Source organism: Diospyros lotus, chromosome 13 (assembly GCF_014633365.1).
Source record: "Diospyros lotus cultivar Yz01 chromosome 13, ASM1463336v1, whole genome shotgun sequence".
NCBI lineage: Eukaryota > Viridiplantae > Streptophyta > Magnoliopsida > Ericales > Ebenaceae > Diospyros > Diospyros lotus.
The window spans coordinates 4,059,173-4,081,330 of record NC_068350.1 but is presented as its reverse complement, the minus strand read 5'-3'; the positions used below and the strand labels follow the sequence as shown (position 1 = coordinate 4,081,330).

The following is a 22,158-nucleotide window of genomic DNA, read 5'->3' as shown; positions in this document are numbered from 1 at the left end:
CATGTACCACGCAAGATGGATAATTCCAAAATCAACCTTATAAACATAATAAGTTCCTTCTATAAATACACATAAAAGGGTGGTTTTTCTATCCTCAGATGAAGTTGTTGTCTGTGAAATAGATATTTATCACGAGGTCCCATGGAAGAATCACTCAATTGCTCGTGGAGATCTTGAGAAGAGGCTTCCCCATAGTAGGGCGTGAATTGAAGCAATAGCCAGATCTGGCTCAAGGTTGGTTCACCAGCGATATCATGATTTGGAGCGACATCTAGAGTTGAAGTGGAAAGGACATCTTGATCTGAAGATGGATTTGGTGCAATGATGAGGATTGAATGGATATACTTCTTTTTAAACAAAGTGAAGCCAAAATTGTTAAAAGATGAGCATAAGCAGTTCATAACAAGATAAAAGTATATAAATCCAAAAAGAGAACAGCAAAACTAATTGAAGAAAGAGTCAAGCGAGCTCCCAACTGTCTAGTTTTCTGCCAAAACCAATTGTCTGTTGTGTATTCATGTGTGAGTGTTAAGTGTCGCTGTATGGTATGGGTGAGTGGTGTCCCACATTGGCGGCATAAAGAGAACACTAAGGGTATTTAAACTCTTCCCTTCCCACTTGGAGTTAGGCTCTTAAAGACACTTGGATTTTGCAAGCGAGTGAACCCTTTTCCACCCGCACGTTTTCGTCGTTCAGTTTGAAAAATAAATATATGTTTTTTATATATCAAAAATAAAATAATTAATTATTTTTTATTTTATTTTTATTTATTTCCCTTGCAGCATTTGAGTGGCCTGATGTCTTTATTCTTCCTCTTTTATTGCAGCAGTTAACCAGAGTTCATTTCCAATTGATGAGGCGTGACATTCACTCCGTGAGTAAAGGCTTAGTTTGGTTAGATTTTTTTTTTAACAGCGTTTAATTTGAATAGTGTTTAGTTGTGTAATAACATTTAAATTGGTAGCATTTAAGCTGATAATGTATTTGGATAAATATATTTTTAAGTTATCAATTAATAATATGTGTTTAGTTTGAAATAGTCGATAAACTATTATAACTTGATAAAAAGATAAAAATAGACATATTGTTTGAATGATGTAAAATCTTATCATTAAATGTTAATAAATTATATATAATTATTAAAAAATATATTAATACAATATTATTATACATATTATATAACAATAATATATATATAAAATATCATTATATATATAAATGTTTGTTGTTATATATATATGTATATATACACACATATATATATACATCGCATAGACAACAACGGGGACGGGAAAAAGGGGAGGCGAAGCAAGATCGTGACAGGTAGCGGTCGATGGGGCGACGAACAGCCTGCCACGGCCGACGGTGGCCGGCGACGATGGGAACAGCAGTTGGGGTGAGGGCCACTTCCGTAGCCGATGGGGGCGATTGTCGACGGGAAAGCAGCAGGTGGGGGCGATTGCAATGGCCGACGATGGTAGCCGGAAGTGTTGAAGAAGAAGGCGGCAAAAAACAGAGGTAGAAGATGAAGGGTATGGCTAAAAATCAATAAAAAGATAGGGTAAAATGGTAAACTACTTGGTCAACTCAGCTTTTAAATAAATAACTTTTTGCAAAAGCTATCTCCCAAAAGCTTTTACAAAACGCTATACCAATGGTGTTTAAGCTATTTAGCTTAAACACTGGTGAGTCACTAATTTTTTTTAACAGCTTATAAGTTGTAGATATAGCTTATAAGCGGTCAAACCGCTTTGCCAAATGAAGCCTAAATATCGATGTCTGTTCGTGAGTCTCCGAAGCACTATATAAGGCAGGGCTCCTTAGTGTGTGGGTATCGGAGTTCCATTTCCCTTTTGTTGTTCAGTTTTGGTCGTGGAGAGCTAGTGCCTGAGAGTTTTGCTAGAGCCCGCATTCGTGGTTGTCGTCGCTGAGTTGGTCGTCGTATCCTGCGAAGCCATACGCCGTAGCCTGCAGTAACCGGTGTAGGGCGAATTTATCTTCAGAACAGTGCCTTCGACGTGTTTCGACCGCTGTCGTCTCTTGCTGTTGTTCCCAGATTTGTTTCTCCGGGGTGTTTGTGGTTTGAATCCCCAACTTTAAGTTTACTGTAATTTCAGTAATTTTGTATTCAGTCTACTTGCTGGTGCGAGATACGTATACATATATTGTGTTGCTGTTATTGCTGTGGGAAATACAAATAGACGTCCATACTGTTCGGTATTTTTTCCAACATTGTCCTCCAAATCACTGTGAACTGCACTAGTTGTTAAGACTTCTATGAAACAACATTTTGTATCTGACTTCCACAACACCACAATCTCAAAACTATTCCAGAACCCAATGTCACAATGGAATAGATGAAGCAACCAGTTTGTGATATGTCATGGAAAAATGAGGAATCCCACGCCTATCTTGTAATGTTATAAGGAATGAGTCTAGATTAGAGTGAGTGAACCAATTAATTACACATCCGATTACCAATTTATTTCTTTCCAACCATGTTAACTAAAGAGAACCATAAAGATGGGACCTCCAGTATCTTTTTGAGGGCTATACCCTTTGCAAAAAAAATTCTACTGTGTAAATGAATCATTCGCTAACCTTAGACATACCCAAAAAAATCCCCACCAATTAAAGATATCACTCCAGATCCTTCAAGAGAGATCAAAGTTTATGAATAGGTGCTCAATAGTTTACTTCCACACCACAAAAGGGAGAAAGTAAATCATCCGCCATTCGAAATTCTTTTTTTACCAAGATTATATTTTGTATTGATTTCCACTATATATATATAAGACAAGTCAAACAAATAATTCCACTTTAGGAGGAACCAAACTCCCCCACACCCGTGAAGCCAATCTTCCCTAGGAAGCCGACATTGATGAGGAAAGCTTCATCATCAGAATGTTGTAAAAAAAGAGTACTCAGTGTAACACCCTCCACTGCCAAAACCCCAAAGAAATCTATCAGGGCAATTTTGTTTAAAAGGAAAACGAGATAGGTGCTGGATAATAGCAAATCTTTGATCCTCTTCCCAATTGAATAAGGTCCTTCTCCAACACATACTCCATATCCACTATGATCCAATCCAAAAGCCCAAATCGTACTAAAAGAATTTCGCACTATTAAATCTGCAATTCTTGAGAAAGGCAAGTTATACTTACCTTTTAAAACCCTGCACCTGTGCTGGTTTCCTTTAGGTATTAGCCTCCAAGTCTTCAGGCTCTCTCCTTGTTAACCAAGGACCAAACACAACACGCAATCCTCCCAACTGTTTAGGCTTTTCCGCCAGTTCCCATTTAATTAACAAGAGCCATTATACGCCTATAGTCAACCCCATTCCAGAGAAAATATCTTGTAATCTTGCAATTTTCCTCGCGACACCAACCGGGATTGGCAACAAGCTTGTGACATTACTAGGAGTACAAATTCACCTATTTTGGGAACCCATGTTTGTGGAGTTACCATGATGGATGATTTAGAGAGAATAAGAGCTGCAAGAATGGGGCATGTGGATGCACGGTTGATAGTGCCTTAGATATTTAGTGCAGCGGGTAATTGTGAGACTTATTGTGTTATTCATTCCAGATTTTGTTTAAGCCTTCTCAATTATAGATATGTTTTTAGAAATTATGACTGTTAATACCTCACTTTCTTATGTATTAGGAATTGACTTTGTTTTAAGTTTTTCCTTCCCTTTCTTGGTCAGTTTCTCCAGTTTCTATAGCTCTCAAACCTAAAAACATTTATTGTGTAATATCCCTAACTTGTTAATTAGTTACATTATCTCAATGATTTCACTTAAAATAAAAGATTATATATATATATATATCGTAACCAATATGGTGTGTGGCTTATAGTTTGCATGGGTTTGTAATTAATTATACAAGACGTATTGATCTTCCACTCTCAAATAAGAGCCTTCCACTTATCACCATGGCTCATGAAAAGTTAGAAGTAGAAATCAACATTTTAATTAGCAATTAAAAGCATATATCGTCGTCTTAATTAATATTACTATAGCTATTCTAATAATTAATATATATTATTTAAGTATTTAAATAACATTTTTATTTTACAATATACATGCATATATACCAAAGTGTGAATGTAATCCTGAAGCTTGTCTGCGGCGGCATGGAATTTCATTGCAGAAAATTAGGCCCGCCAGCCGCCTAACAAAGGTGATAGAAATCTGTACCTTTGTAAAGATTTGGTCTACATTACTAATTAATTCCTACCATGCACCTAAGCCTATATCTGTTTCTTTTCTTGACTTCTTTCACATCAGATGTTTTATATGTTTCACAACTTTGTTCTAAACGTTATTCTTTATAAACTCTTTTTGTTTAGACCTCTTGGAGAGGAATGGTGACTTTAGAGCAGTAGTGGCATTAGGGTGTGTTTGGGAGAGGGGGTTGGAATGGAAGAGAATGAAATGACCCACGATGTAAAATGGTTACGTATAATTAATTAATTTAATTTGCTTTTGTTTGAGGGATTTTATTTTTTTTTTTTCATTTTCTTCAAAAAAACAACTCAAATTAGAAATTTAATAAATTATAGGGTCGACAAGCGAAATTTGAAAAACATAATTAAAGGATGACATATGAGGTCAGGTGAGGATTAAGTAGAGAGAATTTCCCTCTTTCAAATTTTTAAAATTAATTATAATACTTTAAAATTTAAAGATGTCGTGATTAATTTTAATATATATATATATATATATTTCCAAAGGAAGGAAACTCCATCAGTAAGTTTATGAATTTGAGTCATGATTTGGAAGCACAAGTACACATGACCCAGACCTGTTGGGCTCTCCCAAATCCGGGTCCATATGTATCTATATGGTCTGATACTTGGAATCCAAGGCCCAGTAAGTGGCCCTAATGGTATTTCAGGCTTCTTCTTTTTCTTAATTTCTTTTCAATTTTTAGTATATTTCTTTAGTTGTCTAATTATTAGTATTAATAGCATTAAATGTCACAAGACAAATATAACATAGTTTTCTTTATATAGTTAATGCAAAAAAGAATAATCTCGGGTTTAACTGATTCTTGACTCTGTCAATAATTCAGGATCCAATTCAATTTGAATGTCAATTTTTTTTTAATATGTGATTAGTAGAATATTTGTATCAAATATTAGAATTTTTAAGTGTAAAAATTTAAATAATTAAAATAGAATTTTATTAAGTGACATTTGACGATAAATATTTATTTTTAAATTTTTGTTAGATACAAAATATTAAGCAAAATTACTTTACTTATGTATCATCATTAAGGTATTACAAAATTACACGTTAGTATTCAGGGAGACCGGAAGGGTGGCGCAATTAATGTATTTTTTAAAATATAAGGGATACATCCTGTAATTTAGTAAAATGTTATGAATGATGAAATTTTGACATAATAAAAAGAAGACTTATGAACATAACACAACTTGGGAGCCCCCCACAAAGCCCTAACTACTGTTGCACCAAACAGTCCCTTACTAAGCTCTTTCTTGACTTGAGAGTGGTTTGGTTCCAAGTCAGACCGTGAAGCTAACCGCAAGTCCAGATCTCTCTCTCTCTCTCTCTCTCTCTCTCTCTCTCTCTAAGGTTTGGGTGTTGGAGAAAGAAGGGCGGGTTTGGCATAGAAGAAGAAAGATGGCTGCAGGACAGTCCAGGAAGATATCAGCAGCCTCAGCTAGGGCTCACACCAGAAGGTCGAAGCAGAGCAGTCCTCTTCAGCTCCCTTCAGGTGGGTTTTTATCTGTTTCAGACACCATTTTTTGTCCCCATATAGCATGTACCTATTGATCAATTCAAAATTGAGGTGAAGTACGATGTGGTCCTTGGTTCCTGTGCAATAATTTTGTAGACTCGGGCTGTTGCTGGCAACATTTTATCTGCGACCTGCGAGATATTGTTTTGATGCAAAAGAGGATAAATTGGCAATGATTTGGGTAATAGTGAATTTTCTTCTTGATTAGCACAAAATGGCATGTCGAACATCTGGATCAGAGGTTCTGTAATTTTCCAGCTTTAGGAGTACAATGAAGTTTTCATGTGTTGAACCTGTTCGCTTAATAACAAAACAAACAACTGCACAGTATCGAAAGAAAACAAGAAACCAAAAAGAACAAAATAGTAAACGCCAACTCACGCACACAAAGGAGGCAACAACACATACGTGTTCCGACCCGTAAATAGGTCCTACTCACGGCAGGAGTGTTCAACCTAAATCCACTAGATCTAAGAACAAGAGACTTACAGAAACTGATTACAGAGAATACATCAAAAGAAAAACCATAAAACTTACAATACCGATACCGATGATTTAAACCAGAGTACATGCTCAATAGCCCGAGCAATCCCACTCACAACAATCATCAAGAACTCTCTCACACAGCCCAGAACGAAATCAGAAAGATCGATACAAGAATAGGGTTTCTCAATATCTCTAGTTTCTTTTTTTTTTTTTTTTACTTACAGAAAAAAAATATATATCTCTAGGGTTTCTGCTTACCGAAAGAGACGAACAGTCGAATGCCCCTTGCCCTTTTCACTTTTCTTTATATATTGTCACAGCGAATCAGATCGATGGTCACAATTAAAAGAGAAAGCCCAATCTGATCTTACACGTGTCGGTGACCGAAATAAAAGAATAAAGCATAATACATATAAGAATATAATATTAAATCAACTAATTGAATCAAAATATAACAAATTTTCACCTTGAATCAAGTTGGTTGATTTTTGGATTTGACCAGAGACTCTTGCAAAGTCTTCCAACTACATTGGAAGCACGTTGAGCTAGGACAAAGCTTGCTCAAACTTAGACACTGAAATAGGTTGTCAGCATATCAACTAGTTTGATTTCTGTTTTAATTTTTTTGACCTTAATATGACCTTTTGCTATTATATCTCTTACAAAATGCTATCACACATCTATGTGTTTGGTTCTCTCATCGAAAACACTATTCTTACTTAAGTGTATTGCACTTTATGAGTCACAATAAACTTGAGTTATAGGCTTAACAATTCCTAACTCTTGGGATATGCCTTGAAGCCATATTACTTCTTTAATGGCTTCAGTCAAGGCCACATACTCTTACCTCCGTAGAGGAGAGTGCTACAATGTGCTGGAAATTTGACTTCTAGCTCACTAAATTCCCTCTTAGAGTGAATGCATATCCTGTTAGGGATCTCCTCTTGTCTATATCAGCTGCATAGTCACTATCACAGTATCCTAGTATGCTATTTCCACCTCCTTTGGATGATCTATACACTAATCTAATATTTACTAAGCCTTTCAAGTACCTTAGCAGCCACTTGACTGCATTCCAATGCTCTATGGAAGGTTTACTCATGAATCTACTCACTAGACTTACACCTATGTCCGGCCTAGTTCCAATCATGGCGTACATTAAGCTACCTACTGCATTTGAGTAAGGAATATTCCTCATGTTTGCCTCATCGTCTTTTGATAGGTCTCCCTTAACAGCGCATAGCTTAAAATGAGGTGGAATAGGGGTGGTGACAGACTTACAACTACTCATCTCAAACAGCTCAACTACTTTCCTTACATATCCAGTTTGAGTTAGTGTTAGGGTTCCTTCCTTTCTATTTCTTTCAATATCAATGCCTAGAATTCTTTTTGCTGCCCCCAAGTTTTTCATTTCAAATTCTAAAGACAAAGACTTAGTTAGCTTCATTATTTATCCTTTATCTTTACAAGCAATCAGCATATCATCTACATAAATCAGTAGATAAATAAACTGATTTCCTTTTAATAGCTTGTAATAAACACAATGGTCATACTCGGATCTTTTATATCCTTCTCTTACCATGAATTCATCAAAACGCTTATACCACTGTCTCGGAGACTGTTTCAGGTCATATAATAACCTTTGAAGCTGACACACTAAGTTCTCTTCTTCCCTTTTAACAAACCCAATAGGTTGTTCCATGAAAATCATTTCCTCTATATGTCCATGTAAAAAGGCTGTTTTAACATCTAATTGCTCTAATTCTAAATCGAATAGAGCTACCATAGCCAATACTAACCTTATAGAAGTATGCTTCTCTACTGGTGAGAAAACTTCATGGTAATCTATTCCCTCTACCTGGGAATATTCTTTGGCCACAACTCTAGCCTTCTTAAACCTAGCTAGTTCTACACCTGGGATTTCAGGTTTCCTCTTGGTCTGACATCCGCATGGGCATACCTAGAAGGTAGCTTTACTTCCCTATCTCTAGTCAACCAGTAGTCACTTAAATCCTCCTGACTACTAGGAACTGAGTCTGAATCAGGTATGTTAAGGACATCAAGATCTATCTCAAAACTGGATGGAACATTATTTCCATCGATTTCTTGAGTCTTCTGAGTTTAAATGATGTGTGCTATCTATATTTCCACCTAATTTACTATTTCTTTCCACCTCAAACTGGAAAGAAGTTGGTTTGACATTCAAGTTGTCTTCTTGCTTATCAGGTTTATAGAACTTAAGTTCGTTAAAAAACACATCTCTACTAAAAATAACTTTCTTATCTTCTATCAACCACAACTTATATCCTTTTGTTCCTTTGGGGTATCCAAGGAAAATGGCTTTCTTGGCCCTAGGATCTAGTTTTCCTTACTTCTTATGGACATAAGCCAAAAGGCTTTAAGTGGGAAATACTAGGGGGTTTTCCTGTCCATATACCTTGAGGTGTTTGGAATTGAATTGAGGAGAATGGGGATCGATTGATTAGATAACAGGCTGTAGCTACAGCCTCTGCCCAAAACTTCTTTTCTAATCTTGATTCATTGAGCATACATCTCACTTTATCAAGAATTGTCCTATTCATCCTCTCAACAATGCCATTTTGCTGAGGGGTGTCGTTGCATGTCTTATGCCTATTTGTTTACAATAATTTACAAACTCACTGTTACAAAATTCAAGGTCATTATCAGTCCTTAAATACTTTATTCTTTTTCCTATTTGATATTCAACTAGGTTTTTCCATTCCTTAAACTTCTCAAAAGTTGTTCACTCTTATGTTTTAGGAAATAAATTCACACTTTTCTAGAAAAACCCTTTACAAAGGAGATAAAGTATTGTGTGCCAGACATGGAATAGGGCACATTAGGGGAGCCCCACAAGTCAGAGTAAATGTACTCTAGAATACTCTTGGTCTGGTGCCTAGCAGTATTAAACTTTAGCCTATGGGATTTTCCCAAGGCACAAAAGTCTAGGGTCCTTACTTTCTTAGGATCCAAGATCCCTTGTTTACATAATTCTTGAAGACCTTTTGATCCTATGTGGCCTAGTCTCTTATGCCACAGAACCGTTTCATCATTATCTATAGATGAGATTATAACATCTCCAGAGATGGCCTCACCTTGTAAGATATATAAACCTTGGTTTAAGATACCTTTCAAGACTACCATAGATCCCTTAATTACCCTTAGAATACCCTTTTCCGATTTATATGTGCTCCCATTTTGGTCAAGCATACCTAATGAGAGTAGGTTTCTCCTAAGACCAGGAACTAACCTTACATTATCAAGGATTCTATGTGTCCCATCCCATAATTTAAATTTTATTGAGCCTATACCTATAATTCTACAAGATTGATCATTTCCCGTAAGCACTTTGCCCCCCTCAATTGATTTAAAGTTTTGAAGCAATTCTTTCCTAGGGGTCATATGAAAGGTACAGCTTGAGTCCATGATCCACTCATCACTTGGGCTTTGCTTTGAGATGGTTAAGCCTTCCCCGCTTTCATAACCATCTAAGAGGTTTACAGTATCTACCTTTTCTTTGTGGTTATCAAAACTTTTCTTTTTATTAGGACAATGCTTCCTAAGATGACCTTCCTTTTTACAGAGCCAACAAGTTGTAGGTCTTGAATTTCCCTTATTTCTAGACCGGGACCTAGAATTATTTTTACCCTTGGATTGACTCCTTTTATTAGATCTGCCTCTAACTTGTAGGCCTTCAACTAGGGAATTTTTCTTTTCTTTCTTAAGTTCAAAATCCCTAGATCTTAAAGCTATTAGCACATCTTCTAGGGTAAGGGTTTGTCTACCATATTTTATAGTAGTCTTTAAGTCTTTGTGAGACTCAGGTAGAGAATTCAAGAGAAGAATCGCTTGATTCTCATTTGAGATTTTCTCATCTATATTTGCTAGGGCTATGGTTATAACCTTAAAATCATCAAGATTTTCCTCTAAAGACTTAGCAAAATTCAACTTAAAACCACATAATTGCTCTTTCAAATAAATCTTGTTAGACAATGATTTAGTCATATACAGAGATTCAAACTTTAACCATACCTTGGTTGTTGCGTCGTCATCATTTACCTGTCGAAGTACGTTGTCTGAAAGGTTTAAAATGAGCAGGCTATATGCCAGCTCTTGCATATCCTACTTCTTGAGGGGATAAAACATCCGGTTTGTCTTTTTCAAACTTTTCTTCAACTAGGACTTTCACGCATTTATGTTGCACGAGGATTGCCCTCATCTTTTTCTGCCATAGGTTAAAATCACCATGGCCATCAAAATTTTCAATTTTCAATCTCGAGGATCCCATTTACCTTTATGATTCTTGGTGCTTCTTGGATCGATATTATGTCTCCTTCGATCTTGAAGCCAACACCTACTCTAATACCACTTGTTGAACCTGTTCGCTTAATAACAAAACAAACAATTGCATAGTATTGAAAGAAAACAAGAAACCAAAAAGAACATAATAGTAAATGCCAACTCACACACACAAAGGAGCAACAACACATACGTGTTCAGACCCGTAAATAGGTCGTACTCACGGCAGGAGTGTTCAACCCGTAGTCAATCCACTAGATCAAAGAATAATAGATTTACAGAAACCGATTACAAAGAATACATCAAAAGAAAACTGCAAAACTTACAGTACCAATATCGATGATTTAAACCAGAGTACATGCTCAATAGCCCGAGCAATCCCACTCACAACAATCATCAATAACTCTCTCACACATACCATGACGAAATCAGAAAGATCGATACAAGAATAGGGTTTCTCAATATATCTAGGGTTTCTGCTTATCGAAAGAGACTGTTAAATAAGAAAAGAAGATTCAAATAGATTAAAGGATAAAAAATTATCCTTGTAGATTATCTGGTTGTTATACAGTTGTATTTAAATTAATTTAAGTTTGTTTTTATCTATTTTATCTCCTAAAGTTTAGGAGATAGTCTTTTCTAGTTTTTAGGATTTGATTATTCCAATCCTTTCCTACTCTAGGAAAGAGATAGATTGTTCTTACAGCCACTTATTTGATAAATCGTCTTCCTTCTAAACCTTTACAATTTAGAACCCCACTTGATACTCTTTGCGACATCTATCCTTATGCACCGTTTCTACAATCTCTTGATCCTAAAATCTTTGGGTGTATGGTGTATGTTCATAACTACAATGTATCCCGCACAAAATTAGATCCCAAAGCTCTCAAGTGTGTCTTTGCTGGGTACTCTCATTTTCAAAAGGGATACAAGTGTTATTGTCCTGTTACCCGTCGATTCTATGTTTCTACTGACTCTCTTATTATTCAGGAACAGCTTCTTTTGCCAACTTACATGACCTTTTGCCTCTCTCTTTACCTCTTCCTACTTCTCTGCCAGCATCCTGTTAAGGGGGAGAAGTATCAATCTCTGACAATGTACTGGCAGAATCAATTCCTAAGCCAAAAAATCAAAATCCCCCACTGTTTGTGTATTCTAAGAGACCTAAAGAACTTTCACAGACTCAGCATGTTCGATCATCTACCCTTGAAGCTAGTCCAACTGAAGAAGACAATTCTTCAGGAGATGCATCAGCAAAAGATAACAGTGGAGGCAGGGAGGAAACTAAAAACAGCATTGACAGTCATGCTCCTCAAGGAGATGGTCTCGATTGGACAGTTCCTATAGCTCTAAGAAAAAGGGTAAGGTCATGTGTTAAATACCCTATGTCAAATCATCTGTTTTATGCAAAATTGTCTCCCAACTTCAAAGGTTTTATTGCCAGACTTGATAGTACAGAAATTCCAAAAAATATCCAAGGAGCTTTGGATGATCCTAAGTGGAAAGATGCAGTATTGGAAGAAATGAAGGCCTTAATTGGGAATCATACTTGGGAGATGGTTGAGCTGCCCCAGGTAAGAAAACAGTTGGATGTAAGTGGGTTTTTACTATCAAATACAATTCCGATGGGAGTATTGAAAGGTATAAGGCTCGATTGGTGTCCCAAGGGTTTACTCAAACCTATGGGATAGACTATGAGGAAACTTTTGCTCCTGTAGATAAACTCAACTCTATTCGGGTACTTCTTTCTATAGCTGTTAATCTTGATTGGCCCTTGTTTCAATTTGATATTAAAAATGCATTCCTCAATGGGGATCTAAATGAAGAGATCTACATGAGAATTTCCCTGGGTTTTAAAAATGAGGTGAACAATGGAAAGGTTTGTAGACTCAAGAAATCTTTATATGTGTTAAAACAGTCTCCTAGAGCTTGGTTCCAAAAATTCAGCATGTCCTTAATCCGACTAGGATATGAACAAGGGAAATCCGAGCATACTTTGTTTATTAAATCCACTAAAGATGGAAGGAAGTTTATATTAATTGTCTATGTTGATGATATTATTGTGACAGGAGATGATATGCAAGGAATTGAGGAATTAAAGAAACAACTAAGGGCTGAATTTGAGGTTAAAGACCTAAGGCATATGCGATACTTCCTAGGAATGGAGGTGGCAAGGAGTAGAGCAGACTTTTTTATCTCTCAAAGGAAGTATATTATGAATTTACTCAATGATACCGAGATGATGGCATGCAGATCTGCTGGAACACCATTAGATAAAGGCTGGAAATATGAGAAGGATGATGACATCCCAATGGAAAAAGAAAGGTATCAAAGGCTGGTAGGAAGATTAATCTATTTATCTCTTACTAGGCCAGACATAGTTTATGCAGTAAGTTTAATTAGTCAATATATGCATTCTCCTACAAAAAGACATATGAATGTTGTTTTTCATGTATTAAAATACCTTAAAGGGACACCCGGGAAAGGTTTGATGTTTAAAAAGACCAAGGACCATGGAATTGAAGGGTTTTTTAATGCAAATTGGGCAAGTTCTTTAGAGAATAGCAGGTCCACAACCGGCTATTGCACTAAAGTGTGGGGAAATATAGTAACATGGAGAAGTAAAAAGCAATCAGTGGTGGCTCGCAGCAGTGCCGAGGCCGAATTTCGAGCCATAGCCCAAGGAATTTGTGAGGTTATTTGGTTAGAAAGACTAATGGAAGACCTAAGGATACCCTTGACTCAACCTACAAGGGTATATAGTGATAGTAAATCTGCAATTAGCATTGTAAGGAATCCAATCCAACATGATCGCATGAAGCATGTAAGGATAGACATGAATTTTATAAAACGAGAAATTGATGGAGGAGGGATAATTCTATCTTATATTCCAACTGCTGATCAATTAGCAGATGTGCTCACAAAAGTCACGATTAAATCAAGATTTGAATCCTTGATTAGCAAGCTGGGAATGACCTGCATCTATTTCTCAGTTTGAGGGGGAGTGTTGGACGAGAAAAGTAGATTCAAATAGATTAAAGAATTAGCTGTATTTAAATTAATTTAAGTTTATTTTTATATGTTTTATCTCTTTAAGTTTAGGAGATAGTCTTTCCTAGTTTTTAGGATTAGATTATTCCAATCCTTTCCTTTCCTACTCTATAGGAAAGAGATAGAGTTGTATCCTATATATATTTCCTAGCCCTCTCATTAATCAAGCATTTTGTTTTGCTCGTTTCAGAGACGAACAGTCGAATGTCCCTTGCCCTTTTCACTTTTCTTTATATATTGGCACATCAAATCAGATCGACAATAACAATTAAAAGAGAAAGCCCAATCTGATCCTACACGTGTCGGTCATCAAGGTAGTGACCGAAGTAAAAGAATAAAGCATAATACATATAAGAATATAATATTAAATCAACTAATTGAATCAAAATATAACATCATGTATGTTCTTATTTTCTTTTGTAGCTTTCTAGCTTTTTCAGTTGCAGTTTCGTTACATTTATCTTTGGGACCTGAATTTATGGTGAGACAAGAAAAGGAATGGGGAAAGATTGGTAAGGAAACTGAAGTGAACATATTTTGTTAAGTTAGGAAGATGGAAACGTTGACAGGATTGGCTTTTGATCCAAATGTGATTGGTTCTCTGCTGTTCATGAGACAATCAACTTTTGATTGAACATGGCTTTTAAATTGTTGGATGAATCTGCATTTGCATGTGTTTCAGTGTTGATACCAGAGGGGATTGTTACAATATTCAGGATAAGTCCCCAGTAATTATATATTTGTAAAATTAGTTTTGGATATGCAAACAACAACATACCAACCCTTTATCCCATTATGTGAGGTCAGCTATACAAATTATAGGTCTCCAATCATTTCTATTTATTTTCTTATCTTCTGTAAGGCCCTTTTAACTAATATCATACTTAAGTGTCGCTCACCAATTGATTGAGATGTTATGTTGTCTCTTGTGATTTGTGTGTAGCCTTTGTTATTTGACATGAATTTATATTCAATGCTTGATGAGTAAGTCTTTTATCCAATTGGTAGATGTAATTATGTTTCTCTGTATTTTCTAGAAATTGTTTACCTCCCCTGAAAATTTATGTATCAAACTCTAATCATAACATAATATTTTAGGGATGTTTAAGAAAATATTAGCGGTGTTCTTGATGGGGATTATGGCATGGGCTTATCAAGCAATACGTCCACCTCCACCAAAGATATGTGGCTCTGCGGATGGCCCACCTGTTACAGCACCAAGGATAACACTTAGTGATGGTAGGCATTTGGCCTACAAAGAGCATGGTGTCCCAAAAGATAAGGCCAAATACAAAATAGTATTTGTCCATGGCTTTGGGTCCTGCAGACATGATGCTGTAATTGCCACAAAATTGTCTCCGGTACTCATATTTATATAGTTTTCTTCTGTTGTTTTTAGTTCTGTTGTGGGCCTTGAATTTAATCTATTTTACTGTAGAACTGCTTAGTTCACATGCTTGGTTTTTTCACAGGATGTTGTTGAAAGTCTGGGAGTCTACATTGTGTCATTCGACAGATCAGGTTATGGAGAGAGTGATCCAAATCCAAAACGAACAGTGAAGAGTTTGGCTTTGGATATAGAGGAGCTCGCTGATCAGTTGGGACTAGGATCCAAATTCTATGTTGTTGGTTTTTCCATGGGTGGGCAGGTGATTTGGACATGCCTTAAGTACATTCCTCACAGGTATTGTATTCCATTTAGTTATGTTTCAGTGATGACGGGCAATGATTATTAGAGACTTGAATGACGTTATGCATTTTCCTCCTGTAGATTCCTTGCTAATTTAGTCCACCAAAAAGGTTTATATAGATAACAGAGAAAGGGTGGATAGATTATTTGAAAACAAGATTAACACCTTGCCTTTAGTACTGGTACTGTAAGCACCTCTCTGCAAATGTTTGAGGAATCCAGAGACAAAATTAAAATTTTTAGTTCTTCTTTGGTACTTGTCAATATGTTTCTCAATTGGGACGCTTGAAATGTTTAGGCTTGCAGGTGCAGCACTTCTAACCCCAGTTGTTAACTATTGGTGGCCTGGGTTTCCTCAAAATTTATCTAAAGAGGCCTATGATCAACAGTTACCTCGTGACCAATGGACGCTTCGTGTTGCTCACTACACTCCATGGCTTACCTATTGGTGGAACACTCAGAAGTGGTTTCCCGCTTCTAGTGTTATAGCTCACAGCCCTGCCATTCTTTCTCGCCAAGACTTAGAACTCGTGGCCACACGACCTGAGAGAAAGGCATATGAGGTATTTACATTGAAAGTCCTTTTTCTACATATTTTCACTTGTTAAATTGAGCATTGTGTTATGAATCCATAAGTCACCAACTGTTCTCCAATTACTTTATGGAAAATATGGTAGTTACTTACCCGAGAAGCATCAACCTAGGGGGATTGATAGTGCATAAAGGCCTTCACTCATTGAATTAGTATTTTGACCTGTTAGCAACAGTTAATTTGTCCTTATTTTTGCTCTATCCGTCTTAGACATCAAGCTTCATCAAGTGTTGATAGCCTCCTCTTTTCCAGAGTTAGTTTTATACCTGGAGGATCTGTATCCAAGTTTTCATGAAATTCCAAGTTCAAATTTGGAACTAAAGCACACAGACACACTGTTTGTATTCTTGTCAGTGCATGGATTTTACTTGATTTCTGATGAATTATTGCTTGATTTCTATATAAATTTCAGTTGCATTAACAAGTTCTAACTTAACTGTACATTTTTTTAGTAAACAAATTGAGAAATAGGTACGAGTGTACCAACCTAAGAAGGAATAGTTTGTACCATGTCCAATTTGACCTATGGTAAATCTATTGTGCATTAAACCATAAATTTCAACTTTGAAGTAATGAAATTACAAAAAACGTGGGATGCTTGAACTTTTTAAAAGGAGAGCCCTTTTTGGAGAACTCATTCTGCCAACTACATGCAGGCCCCAAACCATATGTTGTGAATCCGACAATTAATTAGTTCTGTCCATTGTACAATCATGTAATTTGTTTAACAGTTATAAAACACAATGTTTAACCTAAACCACCTAATTCATCACCCTAACCCTAGGATGTCAGATCATGCTCCAGAGTGCATATAGACAAATCAAGAGAAAATTTACTTTATACGTGGAAAAGTCATTTTCATGAATCGTGAAATTCATCTTAGACATTTGCTGATTAATATTATTTTTATAATCTGACCAATAATTTGAAGACACTAAGCTTTGTAATGGTAGATCAATGCATATTAGCAACCATCCACATTCCCATGGACTCATACTATGCCGCAATGCATTCTAAATATGAATTAAACTTGTTTTTATGCGCATAATATTGTTTTCATGCGCAGAATATTGTTTTCATGCAAATTCATCTGGGAATATTGTTCTTCCAAACTTTTATCTTATTTTAACTACATAAAAAGATATTTTACTAGATACTAGAAGACATAAAATTATACATATATTTCTGCAAATGCTGAAGGCATCATGATAAATATATGTTTTGAAGACATGAGTGCACATGCTCAACGCATACCTAAAGCGCTAACTTAACTCCTCTTGCATTCAATGCAACCACAACCAACGTGTAATTTTAAAATCTAACCAAAACCTAACCTTCTCATGGTCGGTACTGGTTACTTATTACAACCAATATCATGGACTCTACAAACTGTGGTTGAACTATTCTTGGCAAGTTAACCTTGACCAATCACCTAATGCTTGAAGAATCTCGTTGACTCCATGTACTGCTTGTTGTCTGTATAATCCAGCTAGACGATCTTCAAATGTGGAGAATTTGTGAATAGTATCTTAGGTTTCTTCTAGGAGAATGGTACACTGTAACAGTAACACAGCAGCGTATAGGTTCCCCTCTTATCTCTAAGAGAGCCATTACCTTTCTTTGTGATTTATGGTAAATTACATGCACTAGCATTGAGGTTTGTGGACAATACAGCTACCCCTATTTTAAACAGTAGCTTGACCTATTTTTGTTGATTGGTTGGTTTACAATTATGGAATAATGACTTTTATGGTCTTATCTTTTAATACTATGTTTTTTTTTATTGCAATTCTCTCTTCATACTTCCTTTTTATCCTCTTCTTTATCTACTACCCACTGAACTGCACCCTAGCACCTCCTTTCTCCATCCCTCTCTTCAATTTCTCTCCTGAAACATCAAAATTAATCAACCCAAACACATGACAATAGTTGATCTTTTGTTGGCAAATTTGAAACAAAACTCTGCACATATAGATGTATATCCTGTATATACAGGGAGGTGCCTCGACCTTCATCACCCAGGTTCCACAAGCACCCATTATCTTAGGCATTGATTGCAGGGGGTAAGGATTGAATGGCTGATGGCATTGATGGTTTGTTGCATGGTGGCGTGCATGTGTTAGGTTAGGGGTTGGTCAGATGTGAAACACAGATGCAAACATGGACAGGTAGGATGTGACATAAATATTGCCAACGCCATAATCTTCACAAAGAAAAATAAGATGACTGACAAAGACAGGTTATATGTTTTGTCCATAGATGAAAATAATTAACATTTGCATCTTTGGAAAAAAAATGTTGGGAATAACTTATTGTATGCCTTCATAAGCAAGTTGGAAACTTTAGATATTAATGTTCTTAAAAATATATGCCATATGAGGGAGAATATACAAATGCAAATCACTTTATTTTTATTTTATAATTGATTCTTAGTTATTTTTTGAACTTTTTATATGGTTCTAAATTGTTTAAAGTTGTGGACAAATGTGACTTTTATAGATGCGTTTTTGAATTTGAAGTTAAAGTTACACACACTTTTGTAATGGACATTGTGTATCTTTACATGTGCATTTCTTGAAAAGTTAAAAAAAAAAAAAAAAAAAAGATAAGATAATTTTGTCCAACAGTCCAAGTTGGTTATTTCTGAAGATGTCAAGCGAATGTCATTCTTCAATGCAATATAACACTTTCTGACAAGTGTTCATGTTTCTTAGGTGGTCAGGTACGTGGTGGGGGATGGGAATAGTGGTCATAGCAGAAGAGTTCCTAAAATCTTGAAATCCATGAAGTTGTGTGCCTTGTGTTGCATGTCAAAAACTCAAAATTGAGCATATTTATAGTCCATTACTCATGGAAAATGTTATTCTAAAATGATTCTTTTTCAGTGATATTTATATGAAGATTGAAGCAAATGTTGGTCATTACCGTTGGCATAATGAAAAGTAGTATATTTTAATTTGTGACCTTTTATGTCTATGTGCTTCTAGGGATCTAACCTTCTATAATTAGGCTCTTTTGCCTTTGAAGATTCAAGTTTCTTTATGAACTCTTCTTATTCTCAAGTTAAATTGAATTTTAAGCCAATGTGTAGTTCCATATTTTCCTATAAACTTTTCACTAGGAAGTTGCTTGTTCTGGTTAAAGCTGGGGACGTCCTAAAAAAGCCCTATATTAGGATGAAATTCTAGGTTCCATCATACATTCGATTTGGCATGAGCCCCTCCATGTGGTAAAGGTGGCTTCTATGGCTTCTATGAACCGTGATTTTTTTTTTTTTTTTTTTTTCTGTAGCATTTCGGCTTTTGGCTTTTGCATCAAATGCCCCTATAGCCACCAAATGAAGATATTGTGCTTTTGTTTTTAATCGTCGTGTGACAGAAGACAATGAAATGGAGCAGGTTATAGTGCAGCTCTTACTAGTGGTATTTTTGCCTAGTGCAGTGCATCTCTTTTGGTCTACCATTACCCAGTGGAAATTCCCTGCAATGTGTAACTGGTGCTCTGTCTGTCTTGTTATCATCGAAAACCTGCATTTTGCTCACTGTTGCTGATGTATGTGCACTGTGATGGAAGACATTTTTCAGTTAATCTAATAACACTACTTAGATTCTCTGCACATGCCTGGTTAGGATTTGGATATTATTGGAATGTTCCTCTCACTACTATGTTGTTCGATGATTGAATGAACCAGTATCGCCTACTACAATTGGCAATGGATACATTAACAAGATCAAATCTCGGCTGTGAGGAAGTCCATGTTTCATTTGATATACATATAGGAGACTTTCGTAACAAGTTGAAGGACCTTTAAGGAGTTTTCACTTCAAAGACTCGGACATGCATACCTGCCCCAACCCTTAAAGCTGACATAATTCTTGGCCCGAACATTCCTATATGACATTCTTTTCAGTTTCAAACGCCATTCACAGTAGTTGTGCAAAAAACCTTGAAGGGGCCTAGTGATAATATGTACTTAATTTCTAGTTCAATTTATTCATGCTTGATTGATCCTAGTATCCGGCCATCTACTCCTTTCTTGCCTCATCTATTGATCACGTCAACATTTCTTGACATTCTCAGGCACAGATAACACAGCAAGGAGAATTTGAGTCCCTCCACCTCGACTTGAACATCGGCTTTGGAACCTGGGAATTTGATCCCATGGAGCTGGAGAACCCCTTTACAAACAACGAAGGGTCAGTCCATCTATGGCAAGGAGATGAAGACATCCTAGTGCCAACCAAGCTGCAGCGACACATCGCCCAGCGGCTCCCATGGATTAGGTATCATGAAGTTCCAGGCGCCGGGCACATGTTCCCATTAGCCGATGGAATGGTTGATGCCATTGTGAAGGCACTTTTGGTTGGGGAGAACAGCCAGCCTCAGGCTTGATGGACTCTCTTTAGGTCCTGCTTTTGCCGGTTTTCAGTTGTTCTAAGTCTTTTTCTGGTCCTCCTGCTCCTGGTCTAAATTTTTTTTGGACCACTTGCTGGTTCTCTTAAATTAGTAAGCCCCATTTGGTACTGAGGATTTATGTATAAGTAGAGTGAGTTTGAAACGTTCATGGCTTTTGTTTTTCTTAACTTTGTTATGCAATTGTTTCAACCTTCATGATGCCACTGATTAAGGGCATGTTTGGATTTTTTATGGTCATAAAGGTTCCTACGAGCATAACAAACTTCTGTAAAAAATTCATGGGAGTTATCTCTGTATGATGTGTTTTTGTAAGAAATCCCAAGCAAGCAAAAAAAAAAAAAAAAATAGTAATAAAATAAAAAGGGGCTTTTAACAAAAATATTATCAGAAATATTATCTTTAAAATTAATATATTCTTGATAGGTAAAATGTTTGCAATTTTAAATGTTGATTAAAGGTAATTTTATCTAAAAATGTTATTACTTTTTGTTTATAGTTCATAGTAGAAAAAAATAAAAATGGAACTTTTGTTATCAATGAAAGTATTTTTTTTTAACTTAATAGCACATATATTTTCCAATTGGGGACGAGGATTTTCTGAAATGAGTAGGATTGGGCTGAATGGGCCACTGCGACTATTGGTTAGATTTGGTTTGAGATTAAGGCCCATGGTTAAAACCTTTGGATCAGCAGGGTAATTTTGGGCTCATTCAAGCTAGTTGGGCCCAAAGTTTTGAGTAAATATTGGGCTCTTCCGTTCTTAATATGGGCCTGCTATTTTTCTTTATCGTTTTTTATTATATAAATTCTTATTTCCGTTACGAGCTTTTGAAAATTTGAAATTGTTTATAATAACATAATTAATATAGAAGAAGAAACTCCACAATTAAATAATAAAATCACTTAAAAAAACACTCATAAATGTTACTAAAAAGGGGTCAATTATATGCGACAATCAAGTTATTCTCTAAGTTTAAATTTGTATTACAGGAATATATCTGAATTTTTAAAAAATTACACAACTTTTTTTAACAAATATTTAATCAAAGGAAAATAAATGTAATTTGCCAAATGTGGACATACAAGTTTTAATTTACTGAAATTTCATACATTTTAAGTGTAGCGTACTCTAAAAATATTACTTGATTTATAATTTTAAAATGGTATTTCTAACTCATTATGCTTCATAGTTGGCTTCTCTGAGAAAGAATGCAATCGGTTATAAAGTCGTGATCGAACCATGGCCTGATAAGATCGATCTTAGTATAATTTGTTAAGTATGACATTAGTACAACGTAACAAGATTAAATAGTTAAAATAGAAAAAAAAAAATAAGAACTTAAGTAAAAATGAGCCTTGTGCATATGCGCTATACGAGATTTCAATGGGCATTGTCTAATTTTATGGGACCACTTATGATTATTTCTTATTTTAAAAAAGAGTAAATTAAATAAAAATATTTACTTTTTTACATTATACTATTGTTATATTTTATTATTAATCACTACCCTGATAAACTATGTTAAGGATGATTTAGCCGATAAGATATTAAGATGACCGGTTGTAAAGGGTTGAAAAACTACAAAAAAAAAAACATAAAAAAAAAATAACTAAAACTTTACTCTTAACTAAAATGTGTGAATTTTAATATTTTATTATATTATATTATTCCTTCCACCAAATCATGCAACATGATTTCTCATATTAGCAACTTACAATAATCAACTTATAATAAATAATTATATAATAATAAACCTTGGTCTATAGTTAAAAAATATTAAAACACCCTAAAAATGTTAAAAATATTAAAGTGTCATTTCAATACTTAAGTTTAA

The 22,158-nt window shown here is 35.5% G+C and overlaps 1 protein-coding gene across 1 annotated transcript; it reads left to right on the top strand.

Moving 5' to 3' along the window:
- The first annotated feature begins 5,460 nt into the window (after nucleotides 1-5,460).
- On the top strand, nucleotides 5,461-20,564 carry LOC127788403 (uncharacterized). Its single transcript, XM_052316617.1, has 5 exons — nucleotides 5,461-5,744; nucleotides 14,724-14,986; nucleotides 15,098-15,309; nucleotides 15,614-15,878; nucleotides 19,988-20,564. The coding sequence occupies exons 1-5, from the start codon at nucleotides 5,651-5,653 to the stop codon at nucleotides 20,297-20,299; spliced, it is 1,146 nt and encodes a 381-aa protein (XP_052172577.1). The 5' UTR covers nucleotides 5,461-5,650; the 3' UTR covers nucleotides 20,300-20,564.
- Nucleotides 20,565-22,158: the final 1,594 nt, after the last annotated feature.